The following is a 16,933-nucleotide window of genomic DNA, read 5'->3' on the forward strand; positions in this document are numbered from 1 at the left end:
TTGATTCCCATGTCACAGGGCTATACCTAATACATGAAAACTTTAAATGAAACTTGAAATAACAGACTGTTGAGGCAATTGCTGTTGGTGAGTAGCAGCGTCTATGAAGGCTGGCACAGCACACGAGCAGTGGGTGGCCAACAGCAGGCCCAGCCACCAGAGACCCACAGAGACCCACAGGGACACACAGAGACCGACAGAGACACACAGAGACCCACAGAGACTCACAGAGACCGACAGAGACACACAGAGACCCAGAGACACCCACAGAGACACACAGAGACCAACAGACACACAGAGACTCACAGAGACCCACAGGGACACACAGAGACCCGTAGAGACCCGTAGAGACTCATAGAGACCCATATAGACCCAGAGTGACTGAGACTCGTAGACACCCATAGAGGCTCAGGGACTCACAGAGACCCATAGAGACACCATCACCACCACCATCATCACAACCATGATCATCACCACCATCACAACCACCACCACGATCACACTGCACCAGGTACTCATTTAAAGCCATGCTGACCCATGGAAAGCGGTTTAAATATTCGGCACCGTTATTGGTCGTGAGTGGGGAGGAATTGAACTCTGTTCACTGGGTTCGCAACACAGCGTTGCAAGCCACCCATTAGGACGACGCGCACGGCATTGACAACCTTGATGCTTCCGTTTGCTTGCGATGAAGTGACCGGTTGGCTCAGCCTGCCAAGAGCACCGAGCTGTACCGCTGAGACCATGGGTTTGAAATTCAGGCAACTTGCTTGTAATTTTAAACCAGGTTTCTCAAGCGTATTGCATTTGGCTAAATTTCAGCTGAGAATGAAAATATCAGTTTCACTCTTGTACGTGAAACATTTTTCTCGGTGGCAGGGCGTGTGGGAAGGTGCTGCTCATGACTGTTTGGGGGGGGGGGGGTGGTGGTGACACGTGGCCCCCCAATGATCCGATCAAAATCCCTCATTTCGATCGGATCATTGGGGTTTACAGTGAGGGAAAAAAAGTATTTGATCCCCTGGTGATTTTGTACGTTTGCCCACTGACAAAGAAATATAATTTTAAGAAATATAATTTTAATGGTAGGTTTATTTGAACAGTGAGAGATAGAATAACAACAACAAAATCCAGAAAAATGCATGTCAAAAATGCTATAAATTGATTTGCATTTTAATGAGGGAAATAAGTATTTGACCCCCTCTCAATCAGAAAGATTTCTGGCTCCCAGGTGTCTTTTATACAGGTAACGAGCTGACATTATGAGCACTCCCTTTAAGAGTGTGCTCCTAATCTCAGCTCGTTACCTGTATAAAAGACACCTGTCCACAGAAGCAATCAATCAATCAATCAGATCCCAAACTCTCCACCAGTCAACGGCCTACCTGGTTGATTGACGTTGAGAGACCACGCCCACACACGTGATCGTCTAACGTGGTCGATTCCCACGTCTACACAGTAGGAATCGATTAATGAAGGTTCATTTTAGACCACTGTTGATTCCCATGTTATCACAATGCAAATCGATTTTATTAGCCTAAGCCACAAATAAATCGATTCCTATGTTTTCCCAATGGAAATCGACTCATACATCCGTAGCTCTACTATAATCGATTCCTAATGTTATCCCATTAGGAATCGGCGCGAGTATAGTTATCGAAATTTAAATCGATTTTCTCTGCAGGTGACTTGGCGCAGCAACCACGGTGAGCCGAGCCGATCGATACATCATCGGGTGCCAGGTTGTGGTGGACGTGGGGAGCGGTGGTGCAGTGGTTAGCGCACTGTGTGTGTGGGGAGCGGTGGTGCAGTGGTTAGCGCACTGTGTGTGTGTGGGGAGCGGTGGTGCAGTGGTTAGCGCACTGTGTGTGTGTGGGGAGCGGTGGTGCAGTGGTTAGCGCACTGTGTGTGTGTGGGGAGCGGTGGTGCAGTGGTTAGCGCACTGTGTGTGTGTGGGGAGCGGTGGTGCAGTGGTTAGCGCACTGTGTGTATGTGGGGAGCGGTGGTGCAGTGGTTAACGCACTGTGTGTGTGGGGAGCGGTGGTGCAGTGGTTAGCGCACTGTGTGAGTGTGTTGAGTTTGTGTGCATTGGGGTGGTAGCTGTGAACACAGTGGGGACTGTGTGTTTAGTAGTGAGTAGTACATTATTATACAGCAGTGCCTTAAACTTGTTATTAGATTCAAGTATAACGTTGCAATGACTATTGTTTGCTAAACATAACTTAACATTTTTAATGACTGAGTTGAGTTTATGCGTGCGTTGGGGTGGTAGCTGTGAACACAGTGGGGACTGTCTGTGTACTCAGTAGTGAGTAGTACATTATTATACAGCAGTGCATCTCATACACACACACATCTCATACACACACATCTCATACACACACACATACATCTCATACACACACGCGCGCGCGCACACACATCTCATACACACACACATCTCATACACACCCACGCATCTCATACACACACACCTCATACACACACACATCTCATACACACACATCTCATATACACATGTATCTGATACACATCTCATACACACACACATCTCATACACACACACACATCTCATACACACACACATCTCATACACACACACGCATCTCATACACACAAAGACAAAGACCCCCGCATAGCCTTAACAGACTCGGGGCAATCGCTGGGAGCCAACACCTATGAAGGCCGGCCCAGCACACGATGGGGTAGGTGGCCAAACACCACGCCCGGCCGCATTTGTCTCCCAAGTGGCGATGTTCACACCCTGCACCAAGTACTCATTTAAGGCTGAGTTGACTTCAAAGACGGAAACAGGAATACTTCTTCACAATTATGGCAAATCGCCTGATGAAGCTGGTTGTAATAATCAGTTAAACGTCATACTCTAATGGTAAATGTTCTGGGTTTACTATCCAATACACCAGTGTGCTGAAGCAGTAACTAATTGGCACGTTTTGTTTATGTGAAATATGCTCTGACTTTAACATAGCTATTTCTGTGACCAGTTACAAGCTAATCACTCAGTTATTTCAATGCTAAATTCTATGCTAATTCCTTTGTCAAGGGGTACCTCTGCGGATGTGTATACTTTAACTTAGCTATTTCAATGAGCCATTTCAATGCTAAATTATATGCTAATTCCTTTTTCAAGGCGCTGTGTTTTTTTTCTCACACAGCTTAAAGGTCGTGATCTAAGCGTGGCTTCTCTCACTCCAGCGCTGTCCTCCAGACAGTCTCGTCCCTTCACCTGATGAAGGCCGCTTGTGTTGTGGCCGAAACGTCGTGATTTTTTGTTATTTTATTTTCACCTACGTGACTTTACCCAATAGAACCAAAGAGTATATTTGATACTTTTTGCATTGTTTACAGTCTGGAAGCTACCCACATGGCAAATTTAAAGTTGTTGCATGTCGGGAAGTATGCTAAACATTTCGAAGAGACACATAATCACAAATTTCCCTTTTATATATACAGACGAAGGGGTGGGTGACAGCACCACGCCCGGCCGCCTTTGTGTCCCCAGTGGCGATGTTCACACACCACAACAATTACTCGTTTTAGGTTGAGTCGATCTAGGGGAGGCCCAGGAGCGGTTGAAATAATCGTCACCGGTGGTGGCAGTGAGCGGGAATTGAACTCGGGTTGCCGGGTTCGTAGCGCAGTGCGCTAACAACTACACTAATGCGTTACGCTTCCACATGCGTGGGTCACGTGACAGATTTGACGTCACAGCTCACTTGCCGTGCAAAAAAAAATGCATTATTGAGCTCCCCCCCCCCTCCTCCCCCCCGAAAAAACACAAAAGTGTATTTTAATAATTTTTGCGTGGTGTACAGTCTGGAAAGTACCCACATGGCAAATTTCAAGTTTGTTGCATGTCGGGAAGTACGCTAAACATTTTGAACAGACACACATAATCACAACTTTGCATTTTACATATGTATGGAGATAATTTCGGCCAGGGCTGCCCTGTGTCAGCGACTCTGAAAAATATGCTGACATCCGGCACACCACGTCCATTGTGTACCTTTCGCTATCGCCGTGGCTACCGGGGCTGTGCTGCCCACTCCACTCCGCACCAGCGACCCGGAAAATATTCAGTGACAGATTAAGCCCTGATTATTATTCACACAATTACACATCCAGTGGAATTTGAACACGTGATTTCGTGCTTATGGGACAAGGTGTTTACTCGGTGGGCCATAGCTGCAGCTCCCCAATGCTGCATAAACCCACGGTTCTTGTTAAAATTCCAGTTACAGTAATGCTACTTTATCAGGCACTGGCTGTATTTCCACTGAAATACACAAGGAGAATTCTCTGTTATTACGAATCTTATATCTGACATGTTTAAGTGGTGCTTTTCTGTTCGGTGAAATGTGTTGCTATTAAATGTGATGCGAGCAAAGAGACGTGTTTATTGATCGCTGATCGATCGATTGACTTCATGGCCGAGCGGTAGCGCGTTGCGCAGATGTTTATGGTACGAGCCCCACGACCACCCCGGTTAATACTGTGGGTGTATGAACTGTAAATATTGCGCACTGTCTGCTTCGCAGTCGGATGCTAAATATCTCGGAGATGTAATTTAGATAAGTAGTATGCCACGTGTGTCGGCACAACTCTGTAAATGCGACAACTACCGTGGGCTGTCCGTGAAGCGTAGCACCTCCAGGGTGTAGCCTCGTGTGTACGCTGAGCTTGTTTCGCACCGTACGTAGCCAACCGTGCTCATCGGAGGCGCCTCGCGCTGCACGGATGGAGCGGACGCCAACGTGCACTCGCAAAACCCAAAAGCTTTTCGATTGCCCTCGTTTTGTCCGTTGAAGACGATGCAAGCCGCGCCGCAGGACGATGGCCGCGAGCACGAGAAGCCGTGCCTCAGCGAGTCCCGCGCGGCGGAGCTGGTGGAGCGCCTCTACGGGGTGAGCGTGGCGGGGGTGAGCCCGCTGGCGAGCTACATCGACCAGAACTACCGCGTGCTGGCGCGCGACGGTCGCCAGTTCGTGCTCAAGGTCACCAACACGCGGGACAGCCAGCGGCCGCAGATGCTCGAGGTGTAGATGGCCATGATGAGTTTCCTGCGGGAGAGGGGCTTCCCCATGCAGGAGGTGGTGGACAACGTCAGCGGGAAGATCATGTCGCTCGAGAACATCGGTGAGCTGCGCCCGCGTGGGTCCCGGGAGCAGAGGCATTGGGGAAGAGATGTACATAATACTAAATCTTGTTCTACTTGATGTGCGTCTCCATCTCCCTTTGTCTCCCCCTACATGCTAAGGCCTCGGCACAGAGACCCTATCTCTCTGTGCTCCGTACGTTGTGTCTCTCTTTGTGTCTCTGTGTGAACTCCCTTCTACTTAGGTGTCTGTATATATATCTGCGGTTCTGTGTTTCCTCTCTCTTAAATTTTGCTCTTCTATGCCTGATGATGATTGCTTGCGTTGCAATCGAAACATCGTATACTATTATGCAATTTTATTATTATTATTTCTTATTTCTACGTGACTTTACCGAAAAAACAAAAGAGTCATTCCTGCAGTCACGAAAGTGACAAATCAAGTTTAATAGATGTACAGTGCAGTACAATTGATTTTGCTGCAACTGAACTCTGGCCCCCACAACATAGCACCACGCAGCAGCCTGTGATGCCTGTTTAATGCACGATTGTCACCCATAGAAGCCCTAATCCAGGCTCAACCTGCTTAGCTTTCAGATCTTATGATAGGGCACATTCCAGGTGATTTAGTCATAGGCTGATAGTAATCATACGAACACAGCATTGGTTTATACTTGCAAAGACAACGATCAATATCCGAGGATGAGGCGGTGGTATAATACTGGGTCTCACTCCACTGACGATAAGTGATGTAAAAGGATCATACTTTTTAGTTTTTGTGAGGTTGGTGGATGTAACGCACTGCTTGTTGGTACTGGCCCAAGGTCCACATTGTGATATTTTGTAAATTCTTCATATATATATAAAAAAAAAACAATGTTTGGTGTGTGGGATGAAACTGGAATGACTGCTCACAGCAAAGCCACATGGACGAGACGATAACATCTGTGGTGAGAGATCAGAAGCACACTTGCTGTTTTCTCATCTACTGACCTGCAGGTTGGTAGATATAATGTGTGTACAGTTCACCGACGCCGCCATTCACCAACTGCACAGTGTGTTCCACCTCCCCACACCTCCGATGAGCACGGTTGGCTACGTACGTATGGTGCGAAAGAATTTCAACATACTTACAAAACCTAAATCGTAATTTTTGTTTCTGCTTATCTTCCCACGAGACCCTGAGAAGCAAACGTCAAACTCTTTGCATCGAGTTCCGGATTGGCTGACAAGGGGAACACGTCAAACCAAAACCATGTATTACATGAACAAGCATAGACGGGAAAGATATGTCACAAGCGATATATTGTAGAGATATGAGAGAGATTTATTCATGATGAAGGTTTTTGGGTGAGATCGCGTTATTTATAAATGTGTCATAACCCTCCACCACCCGACACAGCCAAACAGTAAAAAATGTGTCACGTTGACAACAGACAAAATAGTTCACTACTTTAGCCCACCGGTGTGAGGAAGAGTGAATCCACAACATTTACAATATTTGAGTACGACGTTTCGCTGGTAATTACATCCAGCATCATTGGGCAATTCGCCAGAATGGTGAAGCGCTCACTTGCTCCTGGTCTTAAATAGAGCAGCAGGGTGATGTCATCATTTAACTCATTCAGAGAGAGATTTAATCAGAAATATGATATTTATATGTAAGAGATAGGAGAAAGATCTATCCGCAAGAGGAGAGATTTAGAGAAATGCAAACATGTCGATACAGAGCTTATCTCTCCCCCACACCCACTCTGACCTCCTGCATCGCATCACTTCAATTAATATTATTATTGTAATCATCATCGTTACACTTGTTTTCACAGCAGAGCCTCACTGAGTATCGGGAGGGTCTTGTCAAACTTTTCAGTTGGGGGGAGGGCGCGGGGGCGACGGTTGTCGTGTGTAATTTCAAGTGAGTATTGCTGACTGAGACATGTACTTAATTAGTTCTTGTAAGGCGTGGCGGGATAGTTGTCCTGTAGACCAGAATGAATTAATTTTGGTGGTTCGGGCTTGGCCCACGGACTGTAGTTGGGACAACACTGGGCTGCTAAACATTTGTAAAGCAAAGTGCTTCATAGCTCATCGGATTACTCCAGTAAAAGTACATATTCTGATTATAATGCCTGGGCTAGCAGCGCTCCTTTAAACCCAGGCTCGGGGTTCATTGCGTGAGCTGACATCGCCGCACAATGCCGTGTTTAGAATACGAAGATCACGGAATGCCGCTGACCCTTATATTTACGTGATGGAACGAGCGACAAAAGTCGCCTCCTGATGCAGATGGGGCCCCCATTCGCCCTGCTCCTAAGTAATTTGCTCAAGCTGAACCCAGGGAATTCAGCTAGACTCGTGTGCTGACGTATCCATTCTGGCTCGAACCTGGGCGAATTGCCCCCGGTTCCGGCCAGCGTCCACTAAGGCGTGAGGGTTGCGTGCCACGTTGCAACTTTGGCGGATGCCTTACGCATGGGTGTGGCGAGGTATTATTCCTCTCAAATGCTTTATTTAGCTACAGCGGTTTAGACAACAAGGCCATATAGGAATGCGAATTTCGGAATTGCTCGGAATGAGCAATTCATCAGAGACCCTGTGTAGTATAGCACGTGGGTAATGAACACAGGGCGCAAAGTGGTGAGTTGACACTTTGGCCAGACCTTGGAGGTTCCGATATCAGCTTCCGAACAGCTTTTTATGTTCCAGCAAAAGGAAGCGACGGTGAGATTTCACTAACCGTGGTGACCTCTTGACCTCGGTGGCGACTCCTGCTGTGAATTCTCAGACTGCGGCGAAGGAGAGAAGGAGTTCAACGTGCGGCTGCTCACGTACCTGCCCGGCGTGCCGCTGTCCAGGGTGCTGGCGGATGGCAGCCTGTACTACCAGGTGGGCAAGCTGGCAGCGAGCATCCACCAAGCCCTGCAGCAGGTACGAGCGCACGAGCGCCTCTTGACAGGTGACGTGAGACTGCAGGGATTCATATTCTTGTTGCTTTCGGTAAAGTCACCACGTAGAGGGGGAAACAATAAAATAATAAAAAATATAAAACAATAAAATTATCACGACGTTTCGACTGCAACACAAGCAATCGTCATCAAGTGTGAAAACAACAACAAGGAAATTTGAAAAAAACAATTATTGCTGTGGTTTTCACACCTGATGATGATTGCTTGTGTTGCAGTCGAAACGTCGTGAAAATTCTATTGTTTTATATTTTTATTATTTTATTGTTTCCCTTCTACGTGACTTTACCGAAAGAAACAAGAATATGAGAATATTCGCCAAAGTAAAAAGCCAAAAAAGAAATAACTCGCAAATTACTTCATTGGGAAATGCGGAGCGATAGTTTCCCCAACCCCTTACTGCGACAATCTTAAAAAAAAACTCTTGAGTCTCGGCGAGCCTTTTCTCTCGGTAAGCAAGTGTAATGTGACGTAACGAGCCCACTCGCTCGGAACGTACGCAGCTGTTCATAATTAGCAACGTGAGAGTCCTTCCAAGTGATCGAATGGCTGGTTTTCAAGCAGCGTATTTTTGGTTTAACATGTAGGCTTTCGCGACCAATATAATTCATAATAAAGGTTTTTGGGTTAGATCGCGTTTATTTATAAATGTGTCGTAACCCTCCACCACCCGACACGGCCAATCAGCAAAAAAAGTGTCACGTTGACAAAAAGACAAATAATTCACTACTTTAGCCCACCGGTGTGTTGAAGAGTGAATCCACATTTACAGTTTGAGTACGACGTTTCACTGGTAATTACATCCAGCATCATCGGGCAATTCGCCAGAATGGTAAAGCCCTCGCTTGCTCCCGGTTTTATATAGAGCAGCAGGGTGACGTCATCACTTAACTCATATCAGGTTTAGTGATTAGAGGCGGAGGGGGGGGTATTGTAATTATATAATCGATTAGTAATCAGTCATTGGTTATCTTCTTTGGTTCTTTCGGTAAAGTCACGTAGAATGATAATAAAATAATAAATTTATAAAATAAAATAACACAATAACATTCTCACGACGTTTCGGCCACAACACAAGCGGCCTTCGTCAGGTGAAGGGGGCGAGACTGTCTGGTAGGACAGCGCTGGAGTGAAAGAGCCACGTTCAGATACGGCCTTTAAGCTGTGTGAGAGGAACAAAGCGCCTTGACAAAGGAATTAGCATAAAATTTAGCATTGAAATGGCTGAATGATTAGCTTGTGACTGGTCACAGAAATAGCTATGTTAAAAGTTAAAGCATACACACCCGCAGAGGCACCCATTGTTAAAGGGATTAGCATAGAATTTAGCATTGAAATAGCTAAGTTAAGGCATACACATCTTGACAATGGAATTAGCATAGAATTTAGCATGATGACAAAGGCAATGCCACTGTCATCATGGACAAAACAGAATATAACAACAAAATTCAAGAACTACTCAACGATGGCAGCTACACAAAAATAAAAAGAGATCCCACCAACAGCCTGGTCACCAAAACGAACAAAATAATCTCTGATTCAACAGCATTAATTGATGAGATCAAACAGTTCTCGTTGAAGCCCTCTGCTGCCAGACCACCAAGATTATATGGCCTTCCAAAGATACACAAAGAAGATACACCCCTTCGTCCCATCGTCTCTACTATCAGCTCCCCCACCTACAAACTGGCACGTTTTCTTGCTGATATACTGCGACCTTTCACTGGAAAAACCACCTCTGCGGTACTAAATTCTACTCACCTGGTATCGACAATCAAAGGCATTTCCCTGTCCCCAAACGACCTGCTTGTCAGTTTTGATGTGGTGTCCTTGTTCACCAAAGTCCCGGTACCTGACACCATCGCTATCATTGAAGACCTGGTTCATCAAGGACTGCATACTGATGTACCCCCCCTGGTGAGACATTGCTTAACCAACACTTACTTCACCTGGAATGGAACTTTCTACAAACAAACTGAGGGCACCCCAATGGGCTCCCCCCTATCTCCGGTTGTAGCCAACGTATTCATGGAAAAATTTGAAACTGACGCCATCCAGACTGCCACTCTACGCCTGACCTTATGGAAGAGGTACGTTGATGACACCTTTGTCATCTGGCCACATAGCCAGCCTGCTCTAGACCAATTCCGCGACCACATCAATTCCATACACCCAGCCATCAGATTTACCATGGAGGTCGAAAAAGATGGCAAACTACCCTTTTTGGATGTCTTAATTAAAAGAAGACATGATGGTTCAATGAGCCACTCTGTCTACAGGAAAGCTACCCATACAGATGCTTACTTGAAACCGGATTCCCACCACCATCCATCCCAGAAGAACTCCCTCATCAAGACTCTATACCATAGAGCCCAATGCATTTCCGACCAGGAACACATTACCAGTGAACTCAAGCACATACACCAGGCTCTCAGGGCTAATGGCTACTCCGACTACACAATCCGCAAAGCCATCACTCCAGTCATGAAGAAGGATCCTCTTGTGGAGCCACTCAAAACCATCACCTTACCCTACATTGCAGGGGTCACTTAAAAGATCTCCAAAATCCTGAACAAACACAAGATCCAGGTCCGATTCAACACAGTACATAAAATCCGTGATTTAGTTCCATCTGTAAAAGATGCTGTTCCAGACATACAGTACCCGGGTGTTTACAAACTAAAGTGCCTCTGTGGTAGTAGCTACATTGGAGAAACCAAAAGACATATCTCGGACCGCATCCGCGAACACAAAGCAGACTTGAAACACGGTAGGACGAACTCCTCTGCCTTGGCAGATCACTGTTATAATTCAGTGGGCTCACATGACATTGACTTCTCCAAGACGGAGGTTCTTTGCAAACCAACCGGCTACCATGAGAGATTCGTTCATGAGGCCATTCACATATACAAGCACAGAGACAATTTCAACCGAGAAGATGTATTCAGGCTTAGTAACCACTGGAAAGATGTTTTAAATCATTTCTGTTCTTAATTAATTGTATTTTTACGATGACCTTCGGACCGCAGCTCTTTCGCCAGCATTGCCTCTTAATACCTCTCACACCACGGTTAATGGTATAGTTTTACAATATGGAGCATACTAGGGCCTCGCAGCTGTCTCTCTCCCCCTCCTCTGTTCCGACCATGGACGAACTCGTCCGTCTGAACGGGGCCCGTAGCTATCCGTGGTGCTGAAATTTGAGGGTAAGAATCCATCCATTTTTTCGCCATATAGCATTGTGATATATAACGACTTATTGTTGGTAGCTTAGCTGATTGGAGAATATAGAGTTTATTGACAACATGAAGGTAATTTATATTTTAGTTTTTATTGGTTCACTATATAGTACTGTGAATAGCTCAGATGTGTAGTCATTTCTGTGACCAGTCACTAGCTAATCACTCAGTTGCTTCAATGCTGGATTTGCCTAGTTATTTCAATGCTAAATTCTCCTGTTTGATTTGTACTAAGGGCCTCGGTGAATGTGTATGCTCTGACTTTAACGTAGCTATTTCTGCAGCAGGTACAAGCTCTATTTCTGCAGCAGGTACAAGCTAATCACTCAGCTATCTCAATGCTAAATTCTATGCTAATTCCATTGTCAAGATGTGTATGCCTTAACTTAGCTATTTCAATGCTAAATTCTATGCTAATCCCTTTAACAATGGGTGTCTCTGCGGGTGTGTATGCTTTAACTTTTAACATAGCTATTTCTGTGACCAGTCACAAGCTAATCATTCAGAAATCAAATGCACACTGATGCCTATCTGAATGCAGAATCACATCATCATCCAGCTCAGAAATCCTCTCTTATCAAGATGCTCATACATCGGGCTAAAACAGTATCAGATGGTGAGAGTCTAGTGAGAGAGATTAAATACGTTAAAGACGCACTACGACAGAATGGCTACAAAAATGCTCAAATTAACAGAGCACTGAATGCCAAATCACGATCGCAAAGCAATACTGCCGAAAGCGACCAGATTGTTAAAACAATAAAAATTCCATATATCTCAGGAGTAACTGACAAATTAGCCCGTGTTTTGCAAAAGCAAAACATTACAGTAAGATTTGGTACAGTACACAAAATTCAAAAACTAGTATCTTGCACTAAAGACGCATTACCTAACTATTAACAGAAGGTGTATATCGGATTGTTTATGTGGCAGCTGCTACATTGGGCAGACGGGACGTAACATCAGCGTAAGACTAAAAGAACATCAGAGAAATATTAAATTATCTCAAACACAACTGTCGGCAGTGGCAGAACATGCTTGTCAACAAAGACACTCAATTGATTTTGACAATGTTGCAGTGGTGTGTAAAACTAATTATTACTGGCAAAGACTAATTAGAGAATCCATTGAAATTGAGAGGAACAAGAATAACTTTAATCGCTCTGACAGCTACAGGCTTAGTGCGGCCTGGAAGCGTATTATTAAATAATACACATTACATTTTGATTTAAAGAATTACTAATCTACAACTCATTACTAATCATAACCAATGACTGATTACTAATCGATTATATAATTACAATACCCCCTCCCCTCCGCCTCTAATCACTGCACCTGATATGAGTTAAGTGATGACGTCACCCTGCTGCTCTATATAAAACCGGGAGCAAGCGAGGGCTTTACCATTCTGGCGAATTGCCCGATGATGCTGGATGTATTTACCAGCGAAACGTCGTACTCAAACTGTAAATGTGGATTCACTCTTCAACACACCGGTGGGCTAAAGTAGTGAATTATTTGTCGTTTTGTCAACGTGACACTTTGTTTTGCTGATTGGCCGTGTCGGGTGGTGGAGGGTTACGACACATTTATAAATAAACGCGATCTAACCCAAAAACCTTTATTATGAACAGCGTATTTTTGTTGTTTCCCCCCCCCCCCCCAAATTTTATTCCAAGCGTCGGGGTGGAGCGGTGGCGCAGTTGTGCGCACACTGCGCTACGAACCCGGCCACCTGAGTTTTATTTCCTGCCACGGCTAACATTCGTGGCAAGTGATATCTGAACCAGTCCTGCCCCCCCCCCCCACCCCCCCTTGTCCTCTATCCTTCACCAACCTACACTGACCAGTTTGGCGAAGTATGGTCAAACACCCTACATGACCAACACTGAATACGGCAGTGCCTTGATAAGAGCTGTATGAGTTGTGCTAATTGGTGCCATGTCATGAGATGGAAAAACACATCTCATTCTGTGCATCACCTCTGGTTAGAGAATGGCCCACAGAAGGTGATCTCACAAAACTACTTCTCAGATCCATTCAAGTGTCCTGTTATTCACAAATACCAATCAAACATTTGCCAGCCGCACGCAGGACTTGGGCAGCCCCACCCTCAGCTGCATAATAAGTCTAGATTTTTAGCTTTCGTGACTGCAAGGATTCATACTCTTTGGTTTTTTCGGTAAAGTCACGTAGGTACAACTATAAAATGATAGAATGAAAAAAAATGTAGTTGTTTTTTCATTTATTCTTTTATTTTATAGTTTTACCTACGTGACTTTACCGAAAAAAACCGAAGAGAAAATAATAAGTCAAGGAGAACATCTTTTCTGAAACGAAGACTATCCTTTGCTAGCTTGACGTTTTGCTGCCTTTAACTTACATGTGTACTCAACTGGCCAATGCGATGTTAATCTCGTATTGCATTTTTTGTCATCTTACCGCCTTCGTTTTTAAACATCTGCATAGTTTGAGCACCCGTTCCTGCACTCCCTGCAACGAGACGATTTCATCTGGAACCTGTCAAACACCCACCTGCTCGAGTCCTACCTCTTCACTCTGGACGGCGACCCCAACCAGGGTCTGGTCAGGGAGGTCATCGCCAAGTTCCGCGAGGAGATCCAACCCAACCTGCACAAGTTAACCAGATGTACGCTCGCCTCGCAGCTTCACCCGGGACGTAGCTCCATGCCTCAGGGGGCGAGGGGCGCTTCAGGCCACCGACGAGGCCTTGAAGCCACGACGGGTGCCGCGTACGTGTGTACGTTGAACTTCTTTTGCACCGTACGTAGCCAACCGTGCTAATCGGAGGTGCGGGGGAAGGACAACAAACTAAACACAAAAAATCAGTTCAAAAATAAATTAGTGTTCAATCTAGGTTTAAAAGTGCATAGCTCCAGTGCCTTCCTAATATCGGAAAGAAGAGCTTTTCAGACGGCCGCAGAAGTGCATCTGAAAGCGCGCGATGCGGTGACCGTCTTTGTTTGTTCGATGGTTAGCCAAAAGCCGCTGCGAGGATCACCCGAATTCGCGTGATGGTTTATGCTGTTTGACGAGATCAGCAAGGTATTGTGATTCATTTGTGGCAAGCATTTTCTTTGCAATGTGCTTTATGTGATTACTTTTACCCAGCATACACAGATGCATTACAAGGCATGCATGTAATGGGGGACACTCGCACAGACACTGATCACAGGTGAATCAAATGACAGGGTTATTACATTCAGACGCTACTGTATATAAATCATAATTGTAATTTCTACCAAATCATTTTTCAATGGATGCTAAATTGTGTTCAACAGTTTTTGTTACACATATACTCATAATAATAATGTACAGCCCTTTGTCAATGCACTATCTGGACGAAGGCATTCCCAGGCTGTGTAGGGTCATGGGGGTTGTTTTGCCTCCTTCACCATGCTGGTCGGTGAGGAGGTAGGTAGAATCCCAGGACTGGTTCAGATATCAGTGATGTTCTCCATGGCCGGGAATCAAGGGCTCGTGATGCGGTGTGCATACCACTACACACCGCTCCATATCTCGCCCCTGTACAGGGTTGTACGACGCTGGTGGGTTATTGTAATTATGTGCCTTTGAAGGCAGGAGAAGAAGTCGGTTATTCACTGAGACTCTGCGGGGGCCGTTCTTAGACCCGCACACGCGGCTTGCGCAACACCAATCGTGCGGCCGGAATAAAAACGGCACGGGCACGAACGATGACGACGGCGACGAGGGGAGGACGGTCAACAATAAAAGACAACGGACGAAATCAAATTCGACGTTCCCCCTCGCTGCAGGCATAATCCATGGTGACTTCAATGACGACAACATCCTGGTGCAGGAGGTGACCACGGGAAGCGAGCAGCAGCAGCAGCAGCAGGGGCCCAAGTCGGCGGAGGGAGCTCCGCGGCACCGCGTCTCCGGCGTTGTGGACCTCAACTCGATGATGTTCGGCTACCACGTGTACGACCTGGCCATGGCCATCATGTACATGATGGTGGAGAGCGGAGAGGCGATGGAGGCCGGGGGTCACGTCCTGGCCGGCTACGAGAGCGTGCAGGCCCTCACCGAGGACGAGAGGAGGGCCGTTTACTTCCTGGTGGCGTGCAGGTGAGAGCGGAGGTGGGGACACTAAAATCCCAGCTGATCAACAAGTCGGCAGCAAAAACCCTCTTGAATAACAAACGATATTAACCGTCACGACAGCAACGGCAACAACAACATGGTCTACTTTTCCCCGCAGGTTCTGCCAGTCGCTGGTCATGGCCCGCTACACGATCCTGCGATACCCGCAGAACGCCGACTACCTGCTGATAACGGCGCGCACCGGCTGGGTGAAGCTACGCGAGCTCTGGACCAGGGGCCTGGAGGACATGCAGAGGCTGTGGTCCGATGTTGCGGCATGGTACAGAAACTAGAACCGTGGTGGAGATCGAGCAGACGGCAAGGAGAGAGAAGGGGGAGTTTGGGGTGGGGGGGGGCCCACCGTGAGACACGTCCTCCCACTCGCCCCACCGGTACCTCCCGATGCTTCGCAAGGAACCGGTTTCAACTTGAACGTGGCGCCGTTGGTTTTGGACACGTGCGATCTTTGAATACGGAATCTGAAAAATGTGAATTGCTCATGCCAGGCACTTAATGCATAGGAGAGGTTTTTCGTGGCTTCAGGTTGAGGAGGCCACAAGTGCCACCTCGGGTTTTCCAGTCTCGGGCGATGGCGCGCGCGTCCGGTGGATCCGTTGAGTAACTGGAATGCGACGGCATTGGCTTCATCGTCAATACGATCCAAGCGCATTGAGAGACCGTCTAAATCCGCATCGCTGGGAATCGCCCAAAAACAGGAAAGTATTTATTCATTTTCTTCTTTGAAACATTTCGGAGACTTGAGACGATTGTAGACAAGAAGGACGAGGAAAGATTTTGGGCTGGACTTGAACAGGGGGTAGTAAGATGGGAGATCTTAGTTGCCGGTGTGCAGATAATATAGGCGATTAGAGGGGGGGGGGGGGGGGAGAGGTAGGAGCGTTGAGAGCCCATGGAAGATCTTGAAGACATTGAAGGCGTCTTCAAGATCCTCCATCTTGCGGTTGAGTCGGAATTAGATTGAGAGCACAGTGGAGGGATCCGAGTACCGGGTTGATGCGTTCTCATTGATGGGTGCAAGTTTGAAGGTTGGACGATCACTTGCACTTAGGAAGGTGGGAGATTTGTGGAGTCCACAGAGAGGGGTCCCTCCATGATTAATCAACGAGCACGATGAAGGCACGAATAAGATTCGGAGCGGCAGTTACATCGGCGCTTTCTCCAACCGGACAGGGGCACATATCTTCCCGGGATAAACTGCTCCGTATAATTGGTTCCTAGCAAAGGAGCTTCTTCATCATCATCATCAGACTTTTTTTTCACGTTCCAGTTCTCAATGAATCCACCTGTACGCGCCAAGTGACGGGCGGGGAAAGCACAGGGCCGTCACAGACAAAATCCATTGTCGTATTGTGCTTCTATGCTCCCGTGTCCATTCTTGGCCGCCTTTAACCCGCACTGACCGGCACGGTGAATTGTGGTCACGTGACCCCAACGGAGCAGCACGACGTGGGGTGGGGGTCGTTCTCATA

General features: G+C 46.6%; 1 protein-coding gene across 1 annotated transcript; it reads left to right on the forward strand.

The window, feature by feature from the left end:
- The first annotated feature begins 4,833 nt into the window (after positions 1–4,833).
- Positions 4,834–16,325, forward strand: LOC142920170 (hydroxylysine kinase-like). Its single transcript, XM_076062639.1, has 5 exons — positions 4,834–5,157; positions 7,902–8,044; positions 13,788–13,968; positions 14,969–15,428; positions 15,562–16,325. The coding sequence occupies exons 1-5, from the start codon at positions 5,064–5,066 to the stop codon at positions 15,734–15,736; spliced, it is 1,053 nt and encodes a 350-aa protein (XP_075918754.1). The 5' UTR covers positions 4,834–5,063; the 3' UTR covers positions 15,737–16,325.
- The last annotated feature ends 608 nt before the right edge of the window (positions 16,326–16,933 follow it).

The sequence above is a fragment of the Petromyzon marinus genome, unplaced genomic scaffold, assembly GCF_048934315.1.
Source record: "Petromyzon marinus isolate PM22_M1 ecotype Great Lakes invasive population unplaced genomic scaffold, UKy_Petmar_22M1.pri1.0 PM_G_Scaffold_7, whole genome shotgun sequence".
Classification (NCBI taxonomy): Eukaryota; Metazoa; Chordata; class Hyperoartia; order Petromyzontiformes; family Petromyzontidae; genus Petromyzon; species Petromyzon marinus.

Excerpts from the sequence above, each read along its gene's own strand:
- LOC142920170 (XM_076062639.1), top strand. The coding sequence starts at position 5,064 with ATGGCCATGATGAGTTTCCTGCGGGAGAGGGGCTTCCCCATGCAGGAG. Across the intron at positions 8,045-13,787 it reads TCCACCAAGCCCTGCAGCAG|TTTGAGCACCCGTTCCTGCA; the intron begins GTACGAGCGCAC and ends ACATCTGCATAG. Across the intron at positions 13,969-14,968 it reads CCTGCACAAGTTAACCAGAT|ACCCGCACACGCGGCTTGCG; the intron begins GTACGCTCGCCT and ends GGCCGTTCTTAG.